This window comes from Saccopteryx leptura, chromosome 3 (assembly GCF_036850995.1).
Source record: "Saccopteryx leptura isolate mSacLep1 chromosome 3, mSacLep1_pri_phased_curated, whole genome shotgun sequence".
Classification (NCBI taxonomy): Eukaryota; Metazoa; Chordata; class Mammalia; order Chiroptera; family Emballonuridae; genus Saccopteryx; species Saccopteryx leptura.
In genome coordinates this window covers 221,826,253-221,852,515 of record NC_089505.1, presented here as the reverse complement: position 1 = coordinate 221,852,515, position 26,263 = coordinate 221,826,253, and the positions used below count along the sequence as shown (strand labels likewise).

General features: G+C 46.5%; 2 protein-coding genes across 3 annotated transcripts; one reads left to right on the top strand and one right to left on the bottom strand.

Annotated features, from left to right (window-relative positions):
• On the top strand, positions 1–2,131 carry COX5B (cytochrome c oxidase subunit 5B). Its single transcript, XM_066372310.1, has 4 exons — positions 1–157; positions 1,060–1,133; positions 1,298–1,397; positions 1,941–2,131. The coding sequence occupies exons 1-4, from the start codon at positions 55–57 to the stop codon at positions 2,051–2,053; spliced, it is 390 nt and encodes a 129-aa protein (XP_066228407.1). The 5' UTR covers positions 1–54; the 3' UTR covers positions 2,054–2,131.
• Positions 2,132–7,971: 5,840 nt separating this feature from the next.
• On the bottom strand, positions 7,972–16,222 carry ACTR1B (actin related protein 1B). Of its 2 annotated transcripts, none has more exons than XM_066377631.1 (11): positions 15,977–16,222; positions 14,276–14,340; positions 13,071–13,146; positions 11,976–12,101; positions 11,505–11,629; positions 11,074–11,290; positions 10,871–10,963; positions 10,605–10,779; positions 9,525–9,586; positions 9,240–9,280; positions 7,972–9,059 (listed from the first exon to the last, which is right to left on the bottom strand). In XM_066377631.1, the coding sequence occupies exons 1-11, from the start codon at positions 16,022–16,024 to the stop codon at positions 8,957–8,959; spliced, it is 1,131 nt and encodes a 376-aa protein (XP_066233728.1). In that variant the 5' UTR covers positions 16,025–16,222; the 3' UTR covers positions 7,972–8,956. The 2 variants fall into 2 exon arrangements, with proteins under 2 accessions (XP_066233728.1, XP_066233729.1); XM_066377632.1 differs by lacking the exon at positions 15,977–16,222 and adding an exon at positions 15,169–15,303.
• Between the last annotated feature and the right edge of the window lie 10,041 nt (positions 16,223–26,263).

The following is a 26,263-nucleotide window of genomic DNA, read 5'->3' as shown; positions in this document are numbered from 1 at the left end:
AGTCCATCCCGTCTCACCGCCTGTCCCGGAAGTGCTGCTGTTGTAGCGGGCGTGATGGCTTCAAGGTTAATTCGCGGAGCTGGAGCGCTGATCTCGCAGGCCGTGAGGGCCCGCAGTCCGAATGGGGTGGCCGCAGTTCGCTCCATGGCGTCTGGAGGTACACGGTCCGCCGAACGCGCCCTGGTGGCTCTCTCGGGGGCGGGGGCGGGCTACTAGCGCAGCGTGGCGGGGTCAGCCTTTCAGGTCCTCTGGGCCCCACTTACCGGGGGCGTTTTCCAGTTATTCCCAGCCGCCACTGCAACAGCCTACTTAATTGACCCTGCTGCCAAAGACTCCTAAATGAAGGTGGCGGGTGACCTTGGGGGACAGGTCCTGCTGCCACGATAGGGAGGGGCTAAGCCGCCTTTCAGACCCTCCTCCCCACCCTCGTGCACCATCAGTTGGATAAACCCTGCTAGGACTCTGATTTACCTGCTTTTATATATTTTTTATTTTAAAAAATTGATTTAGAGATAGTAAGGGAGAGAGAGAGAGAGGGAGGAGAGTGAGAAGCGTCAACTTGTAGTTGCTTCACTTTAGTTCATTGATTGTTTCTTATAGGTTCCTTGACAGGGAATGGGGGGAGGGGAGGGTGGCTCAAGCCCAGTCAGTGACTCCTTGCTCAAGCCAGCGACCTCCGGCTTCAAGCCAGCGACCTTGGGATCATGTTGATGATCCTGTGCTCAAGCCCACAAGCCCCTGCTCAGGCCCACAACCTCAGGGTTTTGAACCTGGGACCTCAGCATCCCAGGTTGATGCTCTATCGATTGCACTACCATTGGTCAGGCTAATTTACCTGCTCTTAGGGAAAAAAAGTTAAAAAAAAATTGGCATCAGTGGTTGGAGGAAGAAAAGATTTCCCAGTGCTGTCACTTTGGGGAATCATGACTGGTTCTTAGGGGATAGTGAGTATGGGTAGCCCTTAGGAACTTGTGAGCCCACTTAAGCTGGAAAAATTGATATATGTGCATTTTCTGTCTTGATCATTTCAGATGACATAATTCATGTCTCTTCCTTTAGGTGGTGTTCCTACTGATGATGACCAGGCAACTGGACTGGAGCGGGAGGTCATGATGGCTGCGCGGAAGGGACTGGTGAGGAGAAACTTCTTTGTGTCTTCTCTGGAGCTCATGGCCTTGGACCAGAGCAGTCTCCTCTCTGGGAGCATTTGATCCAGGAACCTGGCTGTGGGAACAGTAATGCCGGTCCCTGGATTAAAAGGGTCCTCTGGCATAATGGCTCAATTTTTGTCTTTCAGGACCCATACAATATGCTAGCCCCAAAGGCTGCTGCAGGCACCAAGGAAGACCCAAATTTAGTTCCGTCCATCACCAACAAGAGAATAGTGGGCTGCGTGTGTAAGTACTTCACAATTTTCTTACTCATTTAATATACAGTATTGTATAGGATGCCTATAAGCTGCTTCAAATCTTCTGTGTGAAGGTATGTGTATAATGAAGATATATTTGTAAATAAGTTGTTTTAAGGATCCTGACCCTCTCAAGTCTCATTATGTTTGAATAGGTCATCCTTAATATCAAGAGGCATAGAACATCCAATATTGGCTCACTGGAGATGCAACATGGAGTATTCATCTAGAAAATATTTATTGTACTGCCTCTGCCAGATTCCGTATTAGGCACTAAGGTTACATATTAGAAAGACCCTGCTTTGGAATCTCCATTAGGCAGGGGGACTGTTAGGACCTATACTGACTCTGATGTATGGTTAGTTAACTTACAGGTAAACTCAATTTCTTCAGCTGAAAATGGGGAGGATAGCTTGAACCGATCTCTTAAGATGTTACCCATAACTTTGTCTCAGAGTTTTCTGAGGAAAAGAGATTCATGTTCAAAGTCTGTTCTTGAACAGATGGCCTTCAACCACCTTTTTCCTTTTAGGTGAAGAGGACAACAGTGCTGTCATCTGGTTTTGGCTGCACAAAGGCGAGACCCAGCGGTGCCCTAGCTGTGGAACCCATTATAAGCTGGTGCCCCACCAGTTGGCCCACTGAGCCCCTGCACTCACTCACTCAAAATGTGCTGTGAAGTATCTTGTTTCCAATAAAGATTAGCCATTGCTTTGTCCAATAGTTGACTGGTTTTATTTCTTTCCTGTATTTTTGGAGAGATTTGGATAATTCTTTTTTTTTATTTTTTTGACAGAGTGACAGGAAGGGAGAGAGATGAGAAGCATCAATTCTTCATTGCAGCACTTAAGTTGTTCATTGCTTGCTTTCTCATGTGTGCTTTGACCAGCGGTGGGGGTAAGGTATGGGCTACAGCAGAGCAAGTGACCCCTTGCCCAAGCCAGCGACCTTGGGTTCTTGTCTATGATACCATGCTCAAGCCAGTGAGCTCACGCTCAAGTCGGCAACCTTGGGATTTTGAACCTGTGTCCTCCGGTCCCAGTCTGATGCTCTATCCACTGTGCCACTATCTATCCATCTGGTCAGGCCATTGATCTGTTTCTGTATGTGCCCTGACTACTGGGAATCTAACCAGCAACCTCCATGTATCAGGACGATACTCTGAGCTATGTGGTCAGGGTAGATTTGGATAATTTTATATTGGGAATAGCCGTTTGTTACTATTATTAGGTTGCCATCAGTTGAGTACACTGAGATTGGCAGTCCTTCAATGCCATGATTAGGACTGCTGAATGGGGGGGAAGCATGTGCTGTGGAGTCAGGCTGACTGGACTTGTTACATTGGCTGTGTCATTTAACTTTGACACTGGGGATGTACTCTGACGGTATGTTATATCTACAAAAAAGATAAGTACCTTGTAAGGTGTCAGAAGTAATAACATATATAAAAAGCCTGGCAGATGGTAGGTCCATACAATATTTTTACAGAAACAGGGTGAACTTTGAGATTTTGGAGGCTTTGAAGTCTTGAGGGATCCAGGTTCAAAGCACAGTTAATAAGGATGACCAGCAAAATCCAGAGTATGGGACAATTCCAGAAACCAATGACCAGGTTTTTGTCAAATACGTTACAGGGAGAAAACAGGGAGAACCTATAGAACAGGGGTCCCCAAACTACGGCCCGCGGGCCGCATGCGGCCCCCTGAGGCCATTTATCCGGCCCCCGCCACACTTCCGGAAGGGGTACCTCTTTCATTGGTGGTCAGTGAGAGGAGCATAGTTCTCATTGAAATACTGGTCAGTTTGTTGATTTAAATTTACTTGTTCTTTATTTTAAATATCGTATTTGTTCCCGTTTTGTTTTTTTACTTTAAAATAAGATATGTGCAGTGTGCATAGGGATTTGTTCATAGTTTTTTTTATAGTCCGGCCCTCCAACGGTCTGAGGAACAGTGAACTGGCCCCCTATGTAAAAAGTTTGGGGACCCCTGCTATAGAATGAAATGGATGTGAGGGAGATAGCAAGCAAAAGCAGTGGGGACCCTTGTTTGGTTGAAAAACTAAAGAAAAATTAGAATAATTTGAACTCTGGATATTTGATATTTAAAGGTTTATTACATTTTTTTTTTTTCAGAGACAGCAAGAGTCAGAGAGAGGGATAGATAGGGACAGACAGACAGGAACCGAGAGAGATGAGAAGCATCAATCATCAGTTTTTCGTTGGGACTCCTTCGTTGTTTGTTCATTGATTGCTTTCTCATATGTGCCTTGACTGCGGGCCTTCAGCAGACCGAATAACCCCTTGATTGAGCCAGCGACCTTGGGTCCAAGCTGGTGAGCTTTTTGCTCACCAGATGAGCCTGCGCTCAAGCTGGGGACCTCGGGGTCTCGAATCTGAGTCTTCTGCATCCCAGTTCAACGCTCTATCCACTGTGCCACCGCCTGGTCAGGCTAAAGGTTTATTACATTTTTAGGTGTTAACGGGGTTAGTTTTTTATGCTTTAGAGATATTGAGATACTTAGGGGTAAAATATGCCTGGGATTAGCTTTAAAACGGGAGAAGACGATTACTTGTAGCCAGGTGAGTGCACAAGGGAATCATTATTCTGTTGTGTGTGTTTAAATTTTGCCATCATAAAACAGCACCAAAAAACAGTTGGGGAGGAAACAACCCAATCTAGCACTTTATATTTGTGACGCCTTGGATAATTTTTAAAAACTATGATTACCTGTAAAATGGAGATAGTACCTTTCCATTTTTTTGCTGGGATTAGCTGCAGAGGTGCTTTAGTTACTGTCTCCACAAAATTGATTTCAAATTAATCTTTCACTTGAGCTCATGAGAGTTAAAGAGAAAGGCTGCCTTTCCATAGGCTTGCATTGTCCTCTCTTGAAGATATAGTCAAATCTACCGCTTCCATTGTGGCCTGTGATGGTGCAGTGAGGAGAGAGCTGACCTGGAACACTGAGGTTGCCAGTTCAAAATATTGGGTTTGCCTAGTCAAGGCACGTACAAGCAACCAATGAACAGCTATAGTGAAGTACTACTTGTCCCCCCAACATCCTCTCTTTGTAAAATCAATCAATAAAAAAATAATAATAGACTTTCCATTTCTGGGAAATGCCCAAGCAAGCATTTACCTGCCATTCAAGGCCCTGCCCTGTGGGAACACCTAGGGAGCCATCTAGTAAATCTACCCCTACCACTTCCACCTTAAATGACTTTCTACATCATTGATCTGTCTTCTCCCTCATCTCCAAACCAACTTTGCTTCTTTATCATCTTGAAATAAAGAAAAAATCTCCAGTAGATTTCCAGGCTGTGGTAGGCAGAGTAATGGCTTCTCCTCACCCTCCATGATGTGCATGTCCTAATGCCTAGAAACTAAATGTTAGGTTCTGTAGTGAAGGTTATTAAGGCAGCAGTTGAAATGAAATTTGCATAATAATCTGACCTTAAAATAGAGGTCGTCCTGGTTAACCAGGTGGCCCAATAATTTTAAAGGCAGCAGAAGTCAGAGGAGTATGTGACTGAAAGAATGATCCAAGAGATGCAGTGTTGCTGGTTTGGAGATGATAGGTAGTGTCTAGAAGCTGGGAAAGGAAAGGAAAGCAAAGAATCCTACAATTTTCAGAGAGAAATGCAGCCTGCTGACTCCTTGATTTCAGCCCTAGTGAGTCCCGTGTCATACTTGTGTAGAACTGTTGTGTTGCTTTAAGCCACTGTGGTGATGTCTTTACATCAGTAAACTTTTTTTTAAGAAAGAGAAGGGGAGAGAGATGAGAAGCACCAACTAGTTGCGCCACTTCTGAGATCAGAGATCAGATGCATTCAAGGTGGTATGGCCATAGATGTAGTTGCGTCACTTTAGTTATCATTGACTGCCTTTCTTACATGGGGGGCTCAAGCTGAGCCAGTGACCCTTTGCTCAAGCCAGTGACCTCTTGGTTCCAGCCAGCGACCTTGGGATCATGTTGATGATCCTGCACTTAAGCTGGTGACCTCAGGGTTTCAAACCTAGGACCTCAGCGTCCCAGGTTGATGCTCTGTCCACTGTGCCACCACTGGTCAGGCACGTCAGTAAACATTTATTGGAATTTTACTGTAAGGGAGAACTACCTTCTCCCCCATGTAATTATCTATGTAGTTTATGTCACAGTGGACTCATCATTGTATTCTACGGCTTATAATTCAATGCAAATTTGACCACTGGGTGCTTCTTCAGTTGGTTCCTATGTCCTTTAAGTATGCCTCCTTCCAGCCCTGGCCAGTTAACTCAGTTGGTTAAGAGCGTCATCCTGAAACGACAAGTTTGTGGGTTTGATAGCCAGTCAGCACACACGAAAAGCAACCAATGAATGCACAACTGAGTGGAACAACAAATGAATGCTTCCCTTCCCCCTCCCCTCTCTCTCGATAAAAAAAGTCAATCAATTAAAAAAAAATAAGCCCTGGCCAGATAGGTCTTGGTTGGAGCGTTGTCCCAGAGCACAAAGTTTGCCGATTCAATTTTTTGGTCGGGCCACATGCACATACTGGAGCAGCTCAATGTTCCTGTCTCTCAAAAATAATAAATAAGCCTTTTTTTTAGCACGTCCTTACTTCATGGTACCACAAGATATTACAGACTCATCTCATACTCTCGCTGCCTCAGATCAGAATTTTTCCAAGGTGCTCTCGTTCCTTTTACTAAGAATTATATTAAGAAACCAAGACTTGGACCCTGTATTGCTACTGGTGTGTCACTGCCTCTAGGCCCTCTGAGCAGACAGGGTTAAGAAATACACAAATAGTACTTATAACCCTAGCACTCACACACATGCGTATTTATTTCAGTATCTATCTGTGTACATATAGGAGTCCATACCCCCAATCTCAACAGCACAAGGTTCATTCTAGACTTATAGCTAGCACCTTCTCACCTGCAGCTTTGCTCCCGCAGTGAGAAACCCAGCAAGGCCAGAGCCCCAACACCATTCCTGCCAAAAGGGAGGGAGAATGCTGCACAGTGCTTGGCTTAAAGGGTGGGATTTTCACAGACGGGAAGTCATTCCCAGCAGAGAACAGCATGAATAGAAGCTGGCAGGCAAAGCAGGGCATGATGATGTGGAAGCCTAAAACAGAAGGGACAGATCCCAAATGGCCTGAATTGAATTGAACAGATGTAGTTCATGAAGGTGATTTCACCAGGCAATGGAGAACCGTTTGATATTTTGGATTAAGTAGCAGAACCAAGGTCATCTGGGTTTTAGACCCAAGAGCAAATGGATTGATTGGTGGGGAAAATGGAGCTGTGGTCTTGAGCTAGGGTGCTAGTGGCCATGATGGAAAAGAAATGACAGGTAATAAAGGTACTCCAGAACCAAGAGAACTTGGCAACTGACAGAACATGGAGGAGGTAATGAAGCGGGAGGACTCAAATAGGGCTCCAACGTGTATGGCAGGGAGAACTTGGTACATAAACAGAACCCCAGACAAGGGTGGGTTATTTGTAAATTTCATTTCCCACTGGAGGGCAGCTATTGGCTTAACTGCTCTCTGGCCACAAAGCCTCACAAAGTGCCCTGGGAAGGCAGGCTGGACAGTTCTCTCCCTGCTTACATGAGCTAAACTCTGGGCACTCCCGCAGCTCCACTAACTCCAGTTGCCTTCAACACACAGCTATGATAACTATCTTCTCACAGTGGGCTGCCCATCACCCAGGACACAGCTAAAAACCCTCAAGGACTGACCTCTGCATGCTGGCCCCAACCTACCTTTTTTGGTATGTTTTGCACTCTAGCCAGAGACCACTTTCTCTTCCCTGCTTACCTGGCATCACTCAGGTCTGTGCCCTTTGGTCCAGCCCCACTAGTGCCAGGCGTCTCCTTGAACTCTTACCTCTGCCTGGAACACCCTCCCACCCGTGGGTAACTCCTCTGGACTGTGCAAGTCAGCCGGCCCCACCTGCTGGATGAGATGCCCTCACAACTGTGTACTGAAATGTCTGGCTCTTCCTCCCCTTACCTGTATGTTTTGGGGGGCAAAGACATTTACCATTGACACCAAACATGTGGCACCTTCCTGGACATGCTGCAGGTGCTCAAATACTGGGTGAAGGAAAGGAAGGGCAGACACTTGCTGGACTCACTTCTCACTGCTCCTTCTGTTGCCCCTCCTATCCTCAGCCTCTACCTTCAGAGCCCAGCTCGACACAACATGTCACATCCCCCATCACTCTCTCCTCCTCGACTCGTCTGAACCCTGCATCTGCATCACCTTTGGTCTACCTGCCCTGGCCACACGTGAGCAGGGCAGCAGGATGTGAAGGCACCAAGCCCCAGCCTCACTGTCAGGAGGCCCGTCCAGGAATAAGGAGAGGCAGCTTGTTCTCAGTTTCCATGTTCTCCACTTCTCCTGAGGACCTCTGCTTCTCATGAGGCTGGGGAATTCTGCCACCAGGTTGAGAGCCCAGCCTCCGGGGGCCATACTGCGTTCTTGTCCGTCCTTTCTCTCCAAGTCCCCAGGGATGGGTAAGCAAACAACAGCACAAAAACCACAAAGAAAGAGCCACACACTGGGCTTTGTCCATAATTATTACTATAATGATTTTAAAAAAGTTTTTTTTTAGGCAACTGTGTTAAATTATTGTACAGATCCGGGAGAAGAGGTGGGGATTCTGGCCCAGGCTGATGAAGACCTTCTTTGTGGGAGCGGAACTGTGCCCCCTCATCCATCTGTGTCTAACTCCTGATTAGGTGGCTTCCTCTCAACAAGTGAAGACCTTAACCCTTCCCCACCCAGGGTATTGTGGTAAAGGAAAAGGAGCAAGTCAGTGAAGTGCTTTGAAGGGGAGAGGGCAACGGACTGTGGCTGCCTGAACCCTGTGCATACTATGTCCTGACTCCAAACAGTCCCCTGGGTCAGAACCCCTCCCTGGGGAGAGCAGACTGCCCAGGACTCAGCCCGCACCAATGCGTCCACTCAGAAGGCCAGGCTCCTGAGTGTGGAAGGGCAATGATGCCTCAGAGTGGCTGGCCCTCTGCACTACCCTGTTAGGTCAGGAAGAGGAGGTGGCATGAGAAGCGACGATACACCAGTGGGGAGCTGCTGGCTGCCCCACGCTCTCCCACTCCCCAAGGCTAGGTACACAGGCATCCAGGTACCCTGGGCCTGGAGGGACCCTGCCAGAGGAAATGGGATGTTTGGGTGTCTGGCCTTGGAGCCTGGGGAAGCAACTCCAAGGGTCAGAGCCAGGAACCATAGTACTAACTGATCCTGCCAAAGGGGACACCCAGAACCACCCAAGGCTGGGCTCCTCAATTCCTAGGTTCCAGCTCAAGACTCCCACCATGCAGCTAAACATTATTGTAAGTGTGTGTGCGTGCGTGCCTGCATGTGTGTTTTGAGGGAAGGCTGCAAGGAAGCACTGTTGCACCATCTGTCTGGGGTTCAGTGCATGCAGAGGACCCTACACCTGGTACATGAGCCCAGACCAGAAAGGGTCAAGGACTCTGGTTCCCCTTTCCTCCCATTCTCCCAACACACTGCCCCTCCCTCCTTGGGCGCTAGAAGGTTTTACGATGAATAGCACGGGCGCCATCCTCTTCGTACTCTTTCTTTGAGACCCACATCTTCTTAAAAGTGTCCAGTGATGCCAGGATGGAGCCACTGTAAGGAGGGAGGGATGGTGTTCTTGTGGCTAGCCACCCTCTCTGGGCACTTAGAGCTCTGTTTCCCTCACCTGGAAGGGAAATCCATCCACCTCCACCTGGGCTGAGCCAACCCTTGGAAAAGTGTCCAGGGCAAAATGGTTTCCTCCCAGACCCCACCCCAGGAGCCCCGCCTCACCCGATCCATGTGGAGTACAGCCGTTCCTGAGGCGCTGAGATCTAGAGGGAGCAAGCAGCAACATAACTGCCTATCCCTGCCCCGTCCTAGTCTTGGGGGCGATTCCCACAGAGCCTGAGGCCAGGCAGCACGTGCATCAGCTGGGAGCAAGGGGAAGAGGCAAATGGGAGGGATGGCTGGGCTAAGCTGGAAATGAGAGGGTCTCTGGAGGAGGCATGTACCCTGTCCTCCTGGGTCAAGGCTTCCCAACACTCTCATGCCCATGGGCACTCTCCACATTCTCACCTTGATTTTGACATCCTTTGGGGCAAGCTTCTTCACTTCACTTAGTAATCGGTCGCCAAATCCTGTGAACACATCCAGCCTGGGATCCACAGCCACCTCCTTACCATTAGCCACCCCATATCCAGCCTGGTGCCCCCCAGCTGCCGCCCTCCTTTCATCAGTTCATTCCAGGATTGAAGGTAGGCACAAGCCACCTCGAAGGCAGAAAAGACCCAGCACCGGGCCTGCAGGGGGTCCAGCCTCCAAAGAGAAGTGACATGAAATGGAACCCCAAGTCACATGGCTCTGCTGGCCCCCGTGTTCTTCCTCATCCAATGCTCCAGCAGCCAAAACCCGCCACAAGCAAAGTCAAAGGCAAATGACAAATCAGGAGAAAACATGTACCACTCTGTGCATCAGATGGGCAAAGATCACACACGGTGTTGGGCAGGCGGCAGGGCACAAGCTCTCAGGAGAAAACTGGCAGTACCCACCAAATAACAAGGGCACACCGCCCTGACTCAGCTGTTCTATTAGAGGGTTTACACTTTAGGTATCTTCTCACCACATGAAACGACAGTGCAGGACCGTGCCCAGTAAACATCTCTGTGATTAGAAATGACCGCAACTCTCGCAAGAGCTACGAGCAGGAAGACAGCTACATGACCCATCCATTCAGTGAAATTCCGCATGGCCACGTGAAAAGAACTTACAGGGTGAGGAAAAGACATGCCAGATATGATGCTAAGTGAGCCATACGTGGTCGGGATGTGTAGAACATGTAGTTTATGTGTATATGGGGATGATGCACATTTTCTTATCTGCTCAGGGAGGTAGTTGACAAAACCAGCAAACCCTGTGTGGAGGGAAGGGGTGACCAGGACAACGGGGAAAGGACCCTTCATCTAACACATTTTAGATCTTATATAATATCTATTTACAAAATGAATGAAATGTCATTAAAATCTTACCCTTTAAAAGAAATTGCCTACTGAGCACCAAAAAGTCACTAGAAATTGGGTGGCAGGGAGCAGGATGCAGGTGAAGGTCCAGATGCTCTTGGCCCCCCAAGTCCTACCACCACCTCCCAAACCAGGGTACCTTTGAACAGCGTGGAGCCACCTGAAAGCACGATATTGGCGAACAGTGTCCGGCGGAGGTCCAGGTCAGACTTGTGGATGGCAAAGACCAGCACCTCATGGAGTCCCTCGCTCTCATCCCCTACCAGGTCCGGCTGGAACAGCAGCTCAGGGGCCCGGAATCGTGCTGGCCCCACCTTTGGAATGTAAGATTGAGGCAGACAGGCCTCTTTCTCTTCCAGGTCCAAGCAGCACCACTGCCACCCAGGGCCAGGCTGGGCGACTTACGTCAAGCATGCTGCCATCCGGCAAGGTGTATTGCACCTTCTCTGTCTCCAGAGCCTCATCCTTCTGCGGGTTGATGGACAGGTAGCATGCTCTCTGCGAGGGAGGCAGGAGGCAGGGACACACCCTCAGAAGGCTGCACTGGGACACCCACACAACCTCATTCCCCCTCCAGCTCATCTCCACCCACTCCTGCCCTTCATTACCTCTTTGATTGTCCGAACAACCTCGAATTCAGCTGAGGTGTGAAAGTCGACACCTTCTTTGCGCAGCAGCAGCCGGAGATAGCGAGAGACGTCGCGGCCAGCAACGTCCACCCGCATGATGGAATGTGGCATGGCAAAGCCCTCGTAGATAGGGACAGCGTGGGTGACCCCATCCCCCGAGTCTAAAACCACTCCTGTTGTACGTCCTGTTGCATACCTGTCAGCAGGTCAGCATCCCTTCACCTCAGCCAATAAGGCATGGGGACCTCCCACCCCTGAAAGGAACCCTGGGACAGATAGATGCATTATCTAGTCTAGAAAAGGGACACAAGGAACTCCCTAAAACAGTTATTATCAGAGGGTTGTTTCTGTAGGGAAGCCTTGAGCAGGAGGATGGCCCAGGGAGGAGGGCGACGCAGAGGATCACTCACAGGCTGAGTACGGCCTGCATGGAGATAAAGAGGGCTGGCACGTTGAAGGTCTCAAAGAACACCTCTGCTGCCTTCTCCCGGTTCTTACTCGGGTTGAGCGGGGCTTCCGTTAGGAGAACAGGATGCTACAAGAGACGGCAGAGTTGTGGGCATGTGCACAGACAGCATGGTAGTCCTTGAAAGGATCTCTCCAAAGAGCCAGCCCCAACACTGAGCGCATGTAGTTGCAGCCTGATGTACTTCTTGAGGTCACCATACTGTCACCTATTGGCAGTTATTCTTCCAAAGAGCCAACTTTCTCTGGAAGTTTCTGCTTGGCTACCACTGACTGTTGTGCCCTCCCATACAGTGAAGAGGTGGAAGCCCCTATCAAAATCCAGGAAACCTGGAAGCCTGACCAATAGTGAGCACAGTGCGGAGGGCAGGCACAGCAAGGGGACTCGGAGCCCGTGGGAGGCCTGGCTGCCACACCTCCTCAGAGAAGGTCTGCAGCTGGTCCTTGGAGTAGATGTACTGCCAGATGCGCTCCATGTCGTTCCAGTCCCGTACCACACCGTGCTCCATAGGGTAGCGCAGGGCTAGCAGCCCCCGGTGCTCCTGCGGAAAAGGGACGGAAAGGCCAGTGTGGCTTCAGGTCCCTCGCCCAGCTACTGCTTTCTGCCTTCCTAGAGGCTGCCCTCATGAGCTGTGGGGGGTCCTGAACTCAGTATAGGTTCAACTGCTCGGCAGCCTCTCAGAGCCCAGCCTGCCTTACCTGTCTGGGTACAAGGGAGGGTGGTGATGTGCTCCCTGACATCTTCCAGTCCCTCCTCTTCCTCCCCTGGTCACGCTGCTCTCTACTCACTGCCAATATGTTCTCCCCACAAGCTGCCCAGCTTCCACCTCTACCACTCATGGTTACAGCTCCCATCAGCACCTGTACAGTCCCCTCCTGTGGTCACTTGTCACCCCCTAACCCCTGCTCCTCCTAGCTCCCCAGCCAGTGCTCATGTGTCCTGCATGAACTTGTCCTTCAATGTCCCCTTCTTGCCAAGGCCCTCTTGGCCTCTCCCTAATGACCTGTCTCCTGAGAGTCCCTATCTATATTCCAGCTAAGGCCCCAGCCCCCAGCATTCCATGTTATGTTCCCCAGATGCCTAATATGCACTTGCTTGTAATCCCCCCCCACCACACATATCAGCTCTTCCTGAGCGCCCTTCTGGCCAGCCGTGTGGCCCCCTGGCAAGTCACCCCAGCTGGGATGCAAGAGGTGTCTCCACAGCAGTTGTTGATATCAGTTATCAAGTCTGGGTAATTCAGACTTTTTAAGTCACTTTTTAATCAACTCTTTACAGCTTTCAAAAGATGGGGCATGACGTAGTCTAACTGCCCCCTGCCCCCAGGAACCATTGCCTCGTTACAGGGAAGAGTTCTTCAAGTTGAAAACTGGAGAGCCCAGAAGGGCACCTGGCACATGGCCCAGAGAGAGACCCAGGGGCCTCTCTAGTACAGCTCTGTCCCCCAGGTGATGTTCCTAGGACTATGAAGACTCTAGACCTAGGAAAATGCAGGCTCCACAGACGTTACCTCTGCTTTTGGTCCAATGAAGAGGTCCCCTTCCAGGGCTCCCGCCATCACCCGCATGTGCTTAGGGCGCCCGACACTGCGAGGACAGGTCAAGTCAGTGAGGTAGCTGGGGCTCCAGTGGTGGAGTAACTTACTCCAAAGCATCAGGATGTGGCCATGGGGCAAAGGTCAGAAGCCAGGGATATGGGATATGAGACTACAGAGCAGGCCTTAGCAGGACAGAAAGCTCAGGGTCAGAAACAAAGGTGTCCCTCCCAGAGAGGGCTGAGCTCAGAAACGTCAGCCCTCCAGGGCCCAGTTCTGACAGAGGGTCAGCTTCTGCAGCCAGTGACTCTGCCCATGCTCTCCATGTCAGGAGGACCTAGCTGCCACCACTATCTGCAGACCTAGGGAGGATGGCCCCAGGAAGCTAGGTAGTAGATCCCTGTCTGTCCTTCTCTCACTCAGTTGATCCTGCCCCCTTTCATGGCCATGGCTTCTGAAATAGAGAGTCCAAAATTTGACTCAAGTTGCCTGCACGTCAACAGGAACCTTAATTACACCTAAGTGGGGTTCAGAAAGGAAAGCTGAAGCCCTACTGGGTATTCTGTGCTAGTTCCTTTCTAGACCAGGCCTCGGGTCCTGGCATAGCCAGCCACTTCAGAGGCCCCAGGACCCCCAAACCCCAGCCTTAGGCTAACCACTCTAAAGCCTCCAGGATTTGCGAAGTGACACTGCTGCAGGGAGATATCCCAAAGGGCTAGAGTAAAGGTGTACCCAAGGCTTTCTCCAGGTTTCATCTCCTCTGACCCCCGTCATCACCAAAACCATAGAAAAATATGTTCTATAGTCTAAAAATAAGTGCCAAAGAAAACCTCTTCTGGGAGAAAGAGGTGTCTGTACCCTAAATCCCCAATCTTCTTCCTCAGAGGTCACATCTTTCTCCCAGAAGCTTTTCCCTTTTATTCTTGCTGCTGCTACCACACCCTGTCCCCAGGGGATTGCCGGGGTTTCTCCTGTGCTCAGTGTGGGACTATAGCAGGCTCTAAAGAGGAGGGGGAAGCCCAGAGCACCTGTCCACTCCTTCCAGACTCTCAACAGTGTCAGTCACACAAATCTGGTGTCTTCCCTACAGGTGGGGACAAGGTTGGCCTCTAAGACACAAGGCCACTATTCTCCTGGGAAGCAAACAAAAGGATTAGGGCTGCTGCCTGAGCAACACTTACTAGTTTGGGAAACAGTATTTGGGAATCTGATCTCCTGCAAAGCCAGCCTTGATCACCCCAGAACCCTGAAAGGAAAAACAATGTTTAGCTGCCTGCATTCACGTCCAAATGAAGGCAGTGCCCTGTGTGTGGGGAGGAAGCGAGATCCTGCATAGAAAGCAAGATCATTTACAAGTACACCAGTGGCTCAAACAGTGTTTGTGTGTGGGGGTGGCAACTTTGCATTCCCTCCCCCCAAATTTGGCAATGTCTGTAGACTGGGGATGGGGGGATGCTCCTAGCATCTAGTGGGTAGAGGCCAGGGACGCTGCTAAACACCCCATGGTGCACAAGCCAGCCCCTCAAAAGTAAGAATCAGATAGCCCAAAAAACCAACAAGAGACTGAGAGCCCATAAAGTCCATCCACTTCTGAACACTCCGGGGTCAGCTTCCAGCAAGAGGGATCAATGGCAAAGCTACTCCCCAATGCCAGCCAGAAGCAACCTCTAAACATAGTTTTTTTCAACAGCCTCTGGCCCCACTTCATTACAACACTTTGGGTCTGTCTGCAATGTGCAAGAATAAACATCCCCAAGATACAGAGCAGCTAGAAACCCACAGGGACAATGCAGGTGGCCTTCAGAATTCATAAGCTTATTGATTAGCCTAAATGAATTATTTGCCTGCCAAGAAGGGAACCACTTTTACCCACTTCGTCCTTCCTATAGAATGCTAGAGAGCATCCTCAAGCTCAGTTCTAGCCTTCTTATTAAACATCCCTTGCTGTGGCTCAGGGAGCCCACATGGGTACTCCAAAAAAGAGACACTCAAGGATGACACGGAGTCATGTGGGTGGGAGACAGATTCCAGAAAGAGTAGGGAGTCATTTTCAAAAACTGCAAGGCTCACACACCAGAGGTATCCGGAGCCATCCATTTTCTTCCTATGGACCAGAAATTTCTGAGGCTAGAAATCCTCAGAGGGCAGCTGACAGCATGCTGAGCCCCAGGGCTGCAGGACAAGGCCACAAGGACGCCAGGCACCCTTCCTCTGAAGCTTCCAAACAATTATCCCCAATTGTTTATAGGTCCTGGGAAAAGAGGTCCTGAACTCTCTCCCGCCCTGCCAGCTGTGGCATTTCTGCTCTGCACAGGAGCACGTTAGAAGTCAAAGTAGCCAAGTGGCCAATCACGTGGTGGTGGATTTATGGCCGGTAGAGTTGAACTTGCATTGTCCCCAGTCCCAGGGAAAGAGAGCAGTAGGGCCTGTCCACTCTGAAGGCCCTGCCTCGGGTGCAGCTCGTTGGGAAGCGCTGTTGTACAGGTCCCCCAGCCACCCTTCTTCAAAAGATGAAGCCAACTCTGTGCAAAAGAGCTAATGCCATCCCTTCTCCACCATGGGGGCAGACAGACCCACAGCCCGAAGGGGAGGAGTGAAGGGGCTGGGGTGGAAACCTGACCAGTGGCCCCAATCTCAACCGAGCAGGGTCCGGGGTACGTCCCCGGGCAGGGCCTCCTACTGTCACTCCTGCTCTCCCAAGATGCCCAGCACGGGCCGGTGGGGGCTGGCCCCAACGGCTGGGCTACAGGGCCAAGCGTGCGCGCGGGTCCGGAGCGGGCAACGCGCGGAGGACCAGTCCAGACGGGCGGGGTCCCTCCCCGCGCCGCCGCGTGCGACCCGGGGGCGGGGCGCCCGCCTTCCCCCCAGCTGCTGGGCCTCACGTTGTCGATGACCACGGGCTGGTTGGCGATGATGTCGTAGGACTCCATGGCCTGGCCGGCCGGCCCTGCCAGCTGTCAAGCAGCAGGAGGGACCGGCGGGCGGGCAGGCGGGCGGATCGGACCACAGCGGCTCCAGACGCAGGGCCGCGCCCCTCCCACCCGGAGCGTGCAGCCTACGGAAGCTTCTCTGGAGGGCGCTCCCCGAGGCCAATCAGCGCTCCCACCTGGGCCGATTGACCGCACACGCCTGGGGCCGGTTGCGAGCATGGGGGCGGCGTCGCTAGGTGCTAGCCAGCCAATTGAAACCGCCTGGAAGAACTGTTGGGCACTTCCAAGGTAGGCTGCGCCGTGTGAAGATGACGTCATGGCCTCACTCTTAAAGGGGACGCGGGTGAAGTCAAGGCCGGAGCGAGGTCACTTGTCCAAGAAGATGGCCTCGGGACACCCCCTCCCCCCCCCCCCCCCCCCCCCCCCCCCCCGGCCCCCCAGCATCAGCGACCATGCTCCTTCGTGATCGCGCAATCCCCGAGAAGGCTGGCGCTATTTCACCAAAGCATTTATTGAGCATTGAGGAGGATGCTTTCTTTTGTAACAATTAATAATTTAGTGGTATCTTGGTAGCTGGTATTTATCCAGCACCTGCTCTGGTGCTTGCACTTCTACCCACTTTGTGTGTGTGTGTGTGTGTGTGTGTGTGTGTGTGTGTGTGTGCCATTAGCTTTAATCCTAGCTTGCACCCAGGAGGCAAGAAATATACACAGTGGGAAAACACTTCTCTTTCCATTCTGGGCTCCCAAAGCCACTGACTTAACCAAGTTTTCCTAGGATCAAAGGTACCTCACCAGCCTTAATACCCTCTGTTCCCCATCTCCTTTTCTCTGCACAGACTGGCTTCTCCTCAGCACTCCGCGCCATCTTGGCTGCTTCTCCTCTGCTACACATGGCCTTTCTCTGCTCTTCTCCAGCATGGGCTCCTCTGCCCATTTTATTTTATTTTATTTTATTTATGTATTTTTTTATGGAAGAGATCATTTTATTTATATTGTTTGTTGGGCAGATAAAATATATTATGCTCTCTTTGTTAAAGATGGCGCTGCCCACGTGGAAGCCCATCTCCCAGATGATGATATTAGTTGCCCTTATGCTTAAAATGGGCGTGATTGTATTAATGTGTGTTGGGGGTGGGCTGTGGGCAGGCAGGATCCTTGTAGCTTGGGCTTGGTTTTAGGACTAAGCCTTCCCCACCCTTTTTTTAAAAATTAATTTTAATGGGGTGACATTGATAAATCAGGGTACATATGTTCAGAGAAAACATCTCTAGGTTATTTTGACATTTGATTATGCTGCATTCCCATCACCCAAAGTCCAATTGTCTTCTGTCACCTTCTAACTGGTTTTCTTTGTGCCCCTCCCCTTCCCCTACCCCTCCCTCTCCTCCCCCCCACCCCTAAACCCCCACACTCTTGTCCATGTCTCTGAGTCTCATTTTTATGTCCCACCTATGTATGGAATCATACAGTTCTTAGTTTTTTCTGATTTACTTATTTCGCTCAGTATAATGTTATCAAGGTCCATTCATATTGTTGTAAATGATCTGATGTCATCATTTCTTATGGTTGAGTAGTATTCCATAGTATATATGTACCAAAGCTTTTTAATCCACTCGTCCACTGACGGACACTTGGGCTGTTTCCAGATCTTCGCTATTGTGAACAATGCTGCCATAAACATGGGGTGCATTTCTTCTTTTCAACCAGTGCTATGGTGTTCTTGGGGTATATTCCTAAAAGTGGGATAGCTGGGTCAAAGGCAGTTCGATTTTTAATTTCTTGAGAAATGTCCATATTGTTTTCCACAGTGGCTGCACAATCTGCATTCCCACCAGCAGTTCAGGAGGGTTCCCTTTTCTCCACATCCTCACCAGCACTTATTCTGTGTTGTTTTGTTGATGAGCGCCATTCTGACTGGTGTGAGGTGATATCTCATTGTGGTTTTAATTTGCATTTCTCTAATCATTAATGATGTTGAGTATTTTTTCATCTGCCTATTGGCCATCTGTATGTCCTCTTTGGAGAAGTGTCTATTCATTTCTTTCGCCCATTTTTGGATTGGATTGTTTGTCTTCCTGGTATTGAGTTTTACAAGTTCTTTATAAATTTTGGTTATTAACCCCTTATCAGACGTATTGTCAAATATATTCTCCCATTGTGTAGTTTCTCTTTTTATTCTGTTCTTATTGTCTTTAGCTGTGCAGAAGCTTTTTAGTTTGATATAGTCCCATTTGTTTATCCTGTCTTTTATTTCACTTGCCCGTGGAGATAAATTGGCAAATATATTGCTGTGAGAGATGTCGGAGAGCTACTGCCTATGTTTTCTTCTAAGATGCTTATGCTTTCATGCCTTACATTTAAGTCTTTTATCCATTTTGAGTTTATTTTTGTGAATGGTATAAGTCGGTGGTCTAGTTTCATTTTTTTGCAGGTAGCTGTCCAATTTTCTCAACACCATTTATTAAAGAGGCTGTCTTTACTCCAATGTATGCTCTTACCTCCTTTGTCAAATATCATTTGTCCATAGAGCTGTGGGTTTATTTCTGGGTTCTCTGTTCTGTTCCATTGATCTATATGCCTGTTCTTATGCCAGTACCAGGCTCTTTTGAGTACAATGACCTTGTAGTATAACTTGATATCCGGAAGAGTGATACCTCCCACTTTATTCTTCCTTTTCAAGATTGCTGACGCTATTCGTGTTCTCTTTTGGTTCCATATAAAGTTTTGGAATGTATGTTCTATATCTTTGAAGTAAGTCATTGGTATTTTAATCGGTATTGCATTGAATTTATAAATTGCTTTGGGTAATATAGATATTTTAATGGTGTTTATTCTTCCTAACCATGAGCACGGTATATGCTTCCACTTGTTTGTATCTTCCCTGATTTCTTTTATCAATGTTTTATAATTTTCCGAGTACAAGTCTTTAATCTCCCTGGTTAAATTTATTCCTAGGTACTTTATTTTTTTGGTTGCAATAGAAAAGGGGATTGCTTCCTTAATTTCTCTTTCTGACAGTTCATTGTTAGTGTATAAAAATACCTCTGATTTCTGAGTGTTAATTTTATATCCTGCCACCTTGCTGAATTCATTTATCAGGTCCAGTAGTTTTTTGACTGAGACTTTAGGATTTTCTATATACAATATCATATCATCTGCAAATAATGATAGTTTTACTTCTTCTTTTCCAACTTGCATGCCTTTTATTTCTTCTTCTTGTATGATTGCTGTGGCTAGGAATTCCAGAACTATGTTGAATAAGAGGGGTGAAAGGGGGCACCCCTGCCTTGTTCCTGATCTTAAGTGGATTGCTTTTCATTTTTGCCCATTGAGTATGATGTTGGCTATGGGTTTGTCATAGATGGCCTTTATCATGTTGAGGTATGTTCCCTGTATTCCCACTTTGCTGAGAGGTTTGATCATGAATGGGTGCTGGATTTTATCAAATGCTTTTTCTGCATCTATTGAAATTATCATGTGTCTTTTCTCCTTCCTTTTGTTTATGTGATGAATCACATTGATTGATTTGTGAATATTGTACCAGCCTTGCCTCCCAAGAATAAATCCCACTTGATTGTGGTGTATGATTTTTTTTTCCATATATTGTTGGATCCGGTTTGCTAATATTTTGTTGAGGATTTTTGCATCTAAATTCATCAGGGATATTGGCCTATAGTTTTCTTTCTTTGTGTTGTCTTTGCCTGGTTTTGGAATCAGAATTATGCTTGCCTCATAAAAGGAGCTTGGAAGTCTTCCTTCCTCTTGAATTTTTTGAAATAGTTTGAGAAGGATAGGAGTTAGTTCTTCTTTGAATATTTGGTAGAATTTACTTGTGAAGCCATCAGGCCCAGGACTTTTCTTTGTTGGGAGTTTTTTGATAACTGTTTCAATCTCATTTTTTGTAATTGGTCTGTTTAGGTTTTCTGATTCCTCTAGATTAATTTTTGAAAGATTATATGTTTTAAGGAATTTGTCCATTTCATCTAGGTTGTCTAGTTTTTTGGCATACAGTTCTTCATAGTATTTTCTTACAATATTTTGTATTTCTGTTGTGTCAGTTGTTATTTCTCCACTCTCATTTCTAATTTTACTTATTTGAGTCCTCTCTCTTTTTTTCTTGGCGAGTCTAGTTAAAGGTTCATCGATCTTGTTCACCTTTTCAAAGAACCAGCTTCTGGTTTCATTGACCCTCTGTATTGTTTCTTTAGCCTCTATGTCATTTATTTCTGCTCTGATCTTTATTATTTCCTTCCTTCTACTAGCTCTGGGCTTTACTTGCTATTCTTTTTTTAGTTCTTTTAGATGCAGGGTCAATGTGTTTATTTGAACTTTTTCTAGCTTCTTGAGGTATGCCTGTAATGCTATGAACTTCCCTCTCAGGACTGCTTTTGCTGTGTCCCATAAATTTTGAGTTGATGTATACTCATTATCGTTTGTTTCTAGGAATTTTAAATTTTCTTCTTTGATCTCATTGTTAACCCATTCGTTATTTAATAATATGCTATTTAGTTTCCAAATGTTTGAGTATTTTTCAGTTTCTCTGTTGTGGTTGATTTCTAGTTTCATGCCATTGTGATCAGAGAAAGTGCTCGATATGATTTCAATCTTCTTAAATTTGTTGAGGCTGCTTTTGTGTCCTAACATGTGGTCTATCCTAGAGAATGTACCATAAGCACTTGAAAAGAATGTATATTCTACTGCTTTAGGGTGAAAGGTTCTGAAGATATCTATTAAATTGAGTTGATCTAGTATGTCCTTTAAGTCTGCTGTTTCTTTGTTAATTTTCTTTCTTGAGGATCTATCTAATGATGTTAGTGGGGTATTGAAATCCCCTACTATTATAGTATTGCTGTTGATCTCGCCCTCTAAATCCATCAAAGTCTGCTTTATATATTTAGGTGCTCCTATATTAGATGTGTAGATATTTATAATGGTTATATCTTTCTGTTGGATTTCTCCCTTTATCATTATGTAGTGACCTTCTTTATCTCTTACTATAGTCTTTGTTTTAAAGTCCATTTTGTCTGATATAAGTATTGCTACCCCAGCTTTTTTTCATTTTCATTTGCTTGAAAATTTTTTTTCCATCCTTTTATCTGCAGTCTATGTGCATTTTTTGTTTTAAGGTGTATGGGTCTTGTTTTCTTTTTTTTTAATTTTAATTTAAATTTTTTGTATTTTTCTGAAGTTGGAAACAGGGAGGCAGTCAGACAGACTCCCGCATGCGTCCGACTGCATGCTTTTGTGTCCTAACACATCCAGCATGCCCACCAGGGGGTGATGCTCTGCCAATCTGGGGCGTTGCTCTGTTGCGACCAGAGCCATTCTAGCGCCTGAGGCAGAGGCCACAGAGCCATCCTCAGTGCCCGGGCCAACTTTGCTCCAATGGAGACTCAGCTGCGGGAGGGGAAGAGAGAGATAGAGAGGAAGGAGAGGGGGAGGGGTGGAGAAGCTGATGGGCGCTTCTCCTGTGTGCCCTGGCTGGGAATCGAACCCAGGACTCCTGCACACCAGGCCAATGCTCTACCACTGAGCCAACCAGCCAGGGCATTGTATGGGTCCTGTTTTCTTATCCACGCAACTACCCTATGTCTTTTGATCGGATCATTTAATCCATTTACATTTAAGGTTATTATTGATATGTAATTGTTTATTGCCATTTTATTCTTTAAAACTGTATTCCTTTTTTGCTATATTCTTTTTTTTTTTTTTTTTGATCTGTTTACAACAGGCCCCTTAGTATTTCTTGCAGCCTTGGTTTGGTTGTAGTGAATTCCTTTAGTTGTTTTTTTTTTTTTGTCTGTAAAGCTTTTTATTTCTCCTTCAATTTTAAACGATAGCCTTGCTGGATAAAGTAGTCTTGGTTTTAGGCTCTTGTTCTGCATTACTTTGAATATTTCTTGCCATTACCTTCTGGCCTCAAGTGTTTCTGTTGAGAAGTCGGAAGTCATCCTTACGGGGGCTTCTTTGTAGGTGATAGTCTTTTTTTCTCTAGCAGCTTTTAATATTTTCTCTTTATCACCTAGCTTTGGTATTTTAATTATGATGTGTGTTGGTGTAGATTTCTTTGGGTTTCTCTTTAATGGTGTTCTCTGTGCTTCTTGAACTTGTGAGATGTTTTCCTGCTTTAATTGAGGGAAGTTTTCAGCTATGATATGTTTGGACAAAGTCTCTATTCCTTGTTATTTCTCTTCATCTTCAGGAACCCCTATGATGCGGATGTTATTTCTTTTCATGTTGTCACAGAGCTCCCTTAGAGTTTCCTCAGACTTTTTGAGTCTCTTTTCTTTTTTCCTCTCTGTTTCCATGCTTTTATTTATCTTGTCCTCTAACTCGCTGATTCAATTCTCCGCTTCATCCATCCTGCTTTTAATTCCTTCCATTGTGTTCTTCATTTCTGATATTGTATTTGTCATTTTTGACTGATTCTTTTTTATTATTGCAATGTCCTTTTTTATATTTGCTATCTCTTTGTTTAGCTGTTCATAATGACTATCTATTGTTGTTCTAAGATCATTGAGCATCCTAACAATTGTTATTTTAAACTCTGCATTTGGTAATTTGGTTATATCCGACTCATTCATGTCCTTTTCTGGGGATTTCTCTTGATTCATCTGTGTTGCATTTCTCTGCTTTCACATTTTGTCAGTCTCAGTGTGCCTTCTTCACTGTTCCTTGGTTGAAGAGCCCTCTTAGCTTAGTCCAAAGTTGGTTTTTCCAATTGATGGTTCTTAAAATTAGTTTGTAATCCACTTTGGTTCTGGGAGGTGGAAGTTGGTATGTCCACCTACTCCATCGCCATCTGTATAGATAATATTAAGTTGAGCAATAACTCTAGTAGGTAATTGTATTTTTATTCCTATTTCACAGATGTGGACACTGAGGAGCCTGCCCAAGGTTATGAAGCTAGCAACAGCTGAGATTGGCAAGTGGGCAACCTCCAGCCACTTTGTACCTCATAAATTTACTGTAAGACTCAAAAATTTACTTACCAAACTGAGCCACAGTGATTTGCCTCTGTATATACCTTTCCCACTAGAATGTGACATTAAATTTGGCAAAATTGGAGACCATCATACAGAAAAGGGCTGAAGTCATTAGCGTACATTCAGTGGATTATTACAATGTGGACACACATGTAATCTTAAACTCATCCCTGAGTTTAAGAAAAAGCATGATCAGCACTGCAGTAGCTCACCACACCTCTCAGTCACTGCCTTGCTTCTCCTCCCAGGTGACAACCTTCCTCAATTTAACACCACAGGTTAATCTTGCCTATTTCAGAACTTAATGGAAATGGAATCAGTGTTCATTTGCATGTGGTGTCTATGCATTCATAAAATGGGTCAGTGGACAACTATTTAATTTAATAAGGGAGTTCTATATAGCATGATATGAAACACAAGAGGAGGTATGGTTAAATCAAATCAAAGAAAGCCAGCTACAGTCTCCGGAATGCTTTTTGTTAATGGCTCTGAAGAGTAGATGAGGCATCTTTAAGATTCTTTAATATGAGAAAGGGACCACTGATAGATGTGGGTGAATGAATGGAGAATTTTTTTTTCTTAAGTGAGAGGAAGGGAGATAGAGAGACAGACTCCCACATGCACCTCCAACAGGATCCACCTGGCAACCCCCATCTGGGGCTGATGCTTGAATTAATCGAGCTATCCTCAGTGCTTCAGGGTGATGCTTGGACCAACCAAGCTATTCTCAGGGCTGACACTTGAACCAATTGAGTTATCGGCCATGAGAAGAGAAGAGAGAAAGAAGGGGAAAAGGGAGGGAAGAGAGAGAGAAGGGGAGAGGGAAGGGAAAAGAGAAAGAAGGGGGCAAAGAAGGGGAAGAGAAGCAGATGGTTGCTTCTCATGTGTGCCCTGACCAGAGATTGAACCTGGGACGTCCATTACCAGGGCAGTGCTCTATCCACTGGGCAAACCGGCCAGGGCTGGGAGAATTCTTTTTACGATACAAACTTTTGTATTGAGTTGTTTTAAACTTGTTTATGTATATATTGCTTTATTTTCATTTTTACTGTACTAAAATATACATATAATTTTAAAAAAAGATTTTATTCATTTTAGAGAGGAGAGAGATAAGGGGGGAGGAGCAGGAAGCATCAACACCCATATGTGCCTTGACCAGGCAAACCCAGGGCTTCGAACCAGCAACCTCAGCATGGGTCGAAGCTTTATCCACTGTGCCACCACAGGCCAGGCTATAATTCACATTTTTAACCATTTGAAAGTGTATAGTGTACTATATTCAGTGGTATTAAAAGCATTCATGCCTGGCCTATGGTGGCACAGTGGATAAAGCGTCGACCTGGAATGCTGAGGTTGCCGGTTCGAAGCCCTGGGTTTGCCTGGTCAGGGCACATTAAGATTTAATGAGATCATTAGGATGGGCCTTAATCCAATATGACTGGTGTCCTTATTAGAAAAGGAGCCTTAGACACAGGTGTGTATGGAGGGAAGACAATGTGCAAGCACAGGGAGAAAGTGGTTACCTACAGGCCAAAGAGTCAGATCTCAGGAGGAAGCAGTCCTGCTGAAACCTTGACCTTGGACTTGTGGCCTCCAGACTATGAGACGCTAATTCTGTTGTTCCAGACTCTGCTTTGTGGAACGTTATGGCAGCCCTGGCATATGGTTTGAGCTACTTAGAGCTCAGCTTTATAAATTTTTTTTTAAATTTTATTTATTTATTTATTTATTTAATTTTTTTACAGGGACAGAGAGAGAGTCAAATAGACGGATAGATAGGGACAGACAGACAGGAACGGAGAGAGATGAGAAGCATCAATCATCAGTTTTTCATTGTGACACCTTAGTTGTTCATTGATTGCTTTCTCATATGTGCCATGACCGCGGGCCTTCAGCAGACTGAGTAACCCCCCGCTCGAGTCAGTGACCTTGGGTCCATGCTAGTGAGCTTTTTGTTCAAGCCAGATGAGCCCACACTCAAGCTGGCAACCCCGGGGTCTCGAACCTGGGTCCTTCCACATCCCAGTCCGACGCTCTATCCACTGCACCACCGCCTGGTCAGGCAGCTTTATAAATTTTTATGCAGCTTTTTGCCCCAAAAGATCTCTACCATCTCCCTACTGCATAGTGTGTGAACAGGAGGGCTAAAGGGCAGGGCGGCTATATAATTTGTGGGACCCGATGTAAAATGAAAATGCAGCGAAAAAAGTGCAGTTAAAGGTTTTAATATATAAAGACTTTTTCCTTTGAAAGCAGTTTAATACTTATAATAGGGGAAATAGTATTATGAGTGATATCAGTTTATGCTTTTGTTTTTATGTAATACAATAAGTAACAATACTTAATGTGGCATCTTGATTTACCCTAATATTTTACTGGCTACTCCAGCCACTGCCAGTTCACTTAAGCTGATTTAGTAGAGTTTTGTCACTTGCCACCTGCCACCTTCAGGCTACAGTATGTGCAGGATGAAGGAAGGTGCTGCATAGCCACCAGGTCCCCCTCCCTGCCCTGTCTACAGACACTGGGCCCTCCCCAATTCCTGATCTAGAACTGCTCCACCTTGCTCCCAGTATGACTTCACAGAGCATCAGGTTCCACAGTATCCAAAGATTCAAAGCTGTTCTGTCTGAGGGTTTGCTTCTCTCTAATGGTCTACACACCATGGCAAAGATGAGAGGAGCAGAGACCCTCTTCTTTATTCTCTTCTTGGACTGTTGGCAAGGTGCAGAGCTCCACCATCTTTTTCACTGGATCGAAGGTACTGTCTCAAATATATTGTTGTGGCAGATAGAGAAGTGGGAGACTCACCTGGAGCCAAGTCGACAGGAGGTGGTGGTCACCTCCGGCAGGTTCTGGAGTGGTGAGCACAGGCCGGCTTCCACTGACTACCTTCTTCACATCCCTGAATTTACCATGAGGATTTCCTGCTCAGAGGAGGGAGTAACTTCAACATTTTTTCTAACTCTGAAACTTTCCCAAAACTCAGAGCTCCCTGGAGGGTAACATACATGCACATTTTAACTTTTCATTATAAAAATTTTCAAGCATACATAAAAGTAGAAAGATTAGTATAATGAATCTCTGTGTGTTAATCAGACCAATCTTGTTTTATTTGTCCTTATATATATATACACACACACACTATATTTTAAATAACAGCTTGAGATATTTGCATGGAACATAAAATTCACCCTATTAAAGTGGATAATTCAGCAGTTTTTAATATAAAGAATTATGACTTACCACTA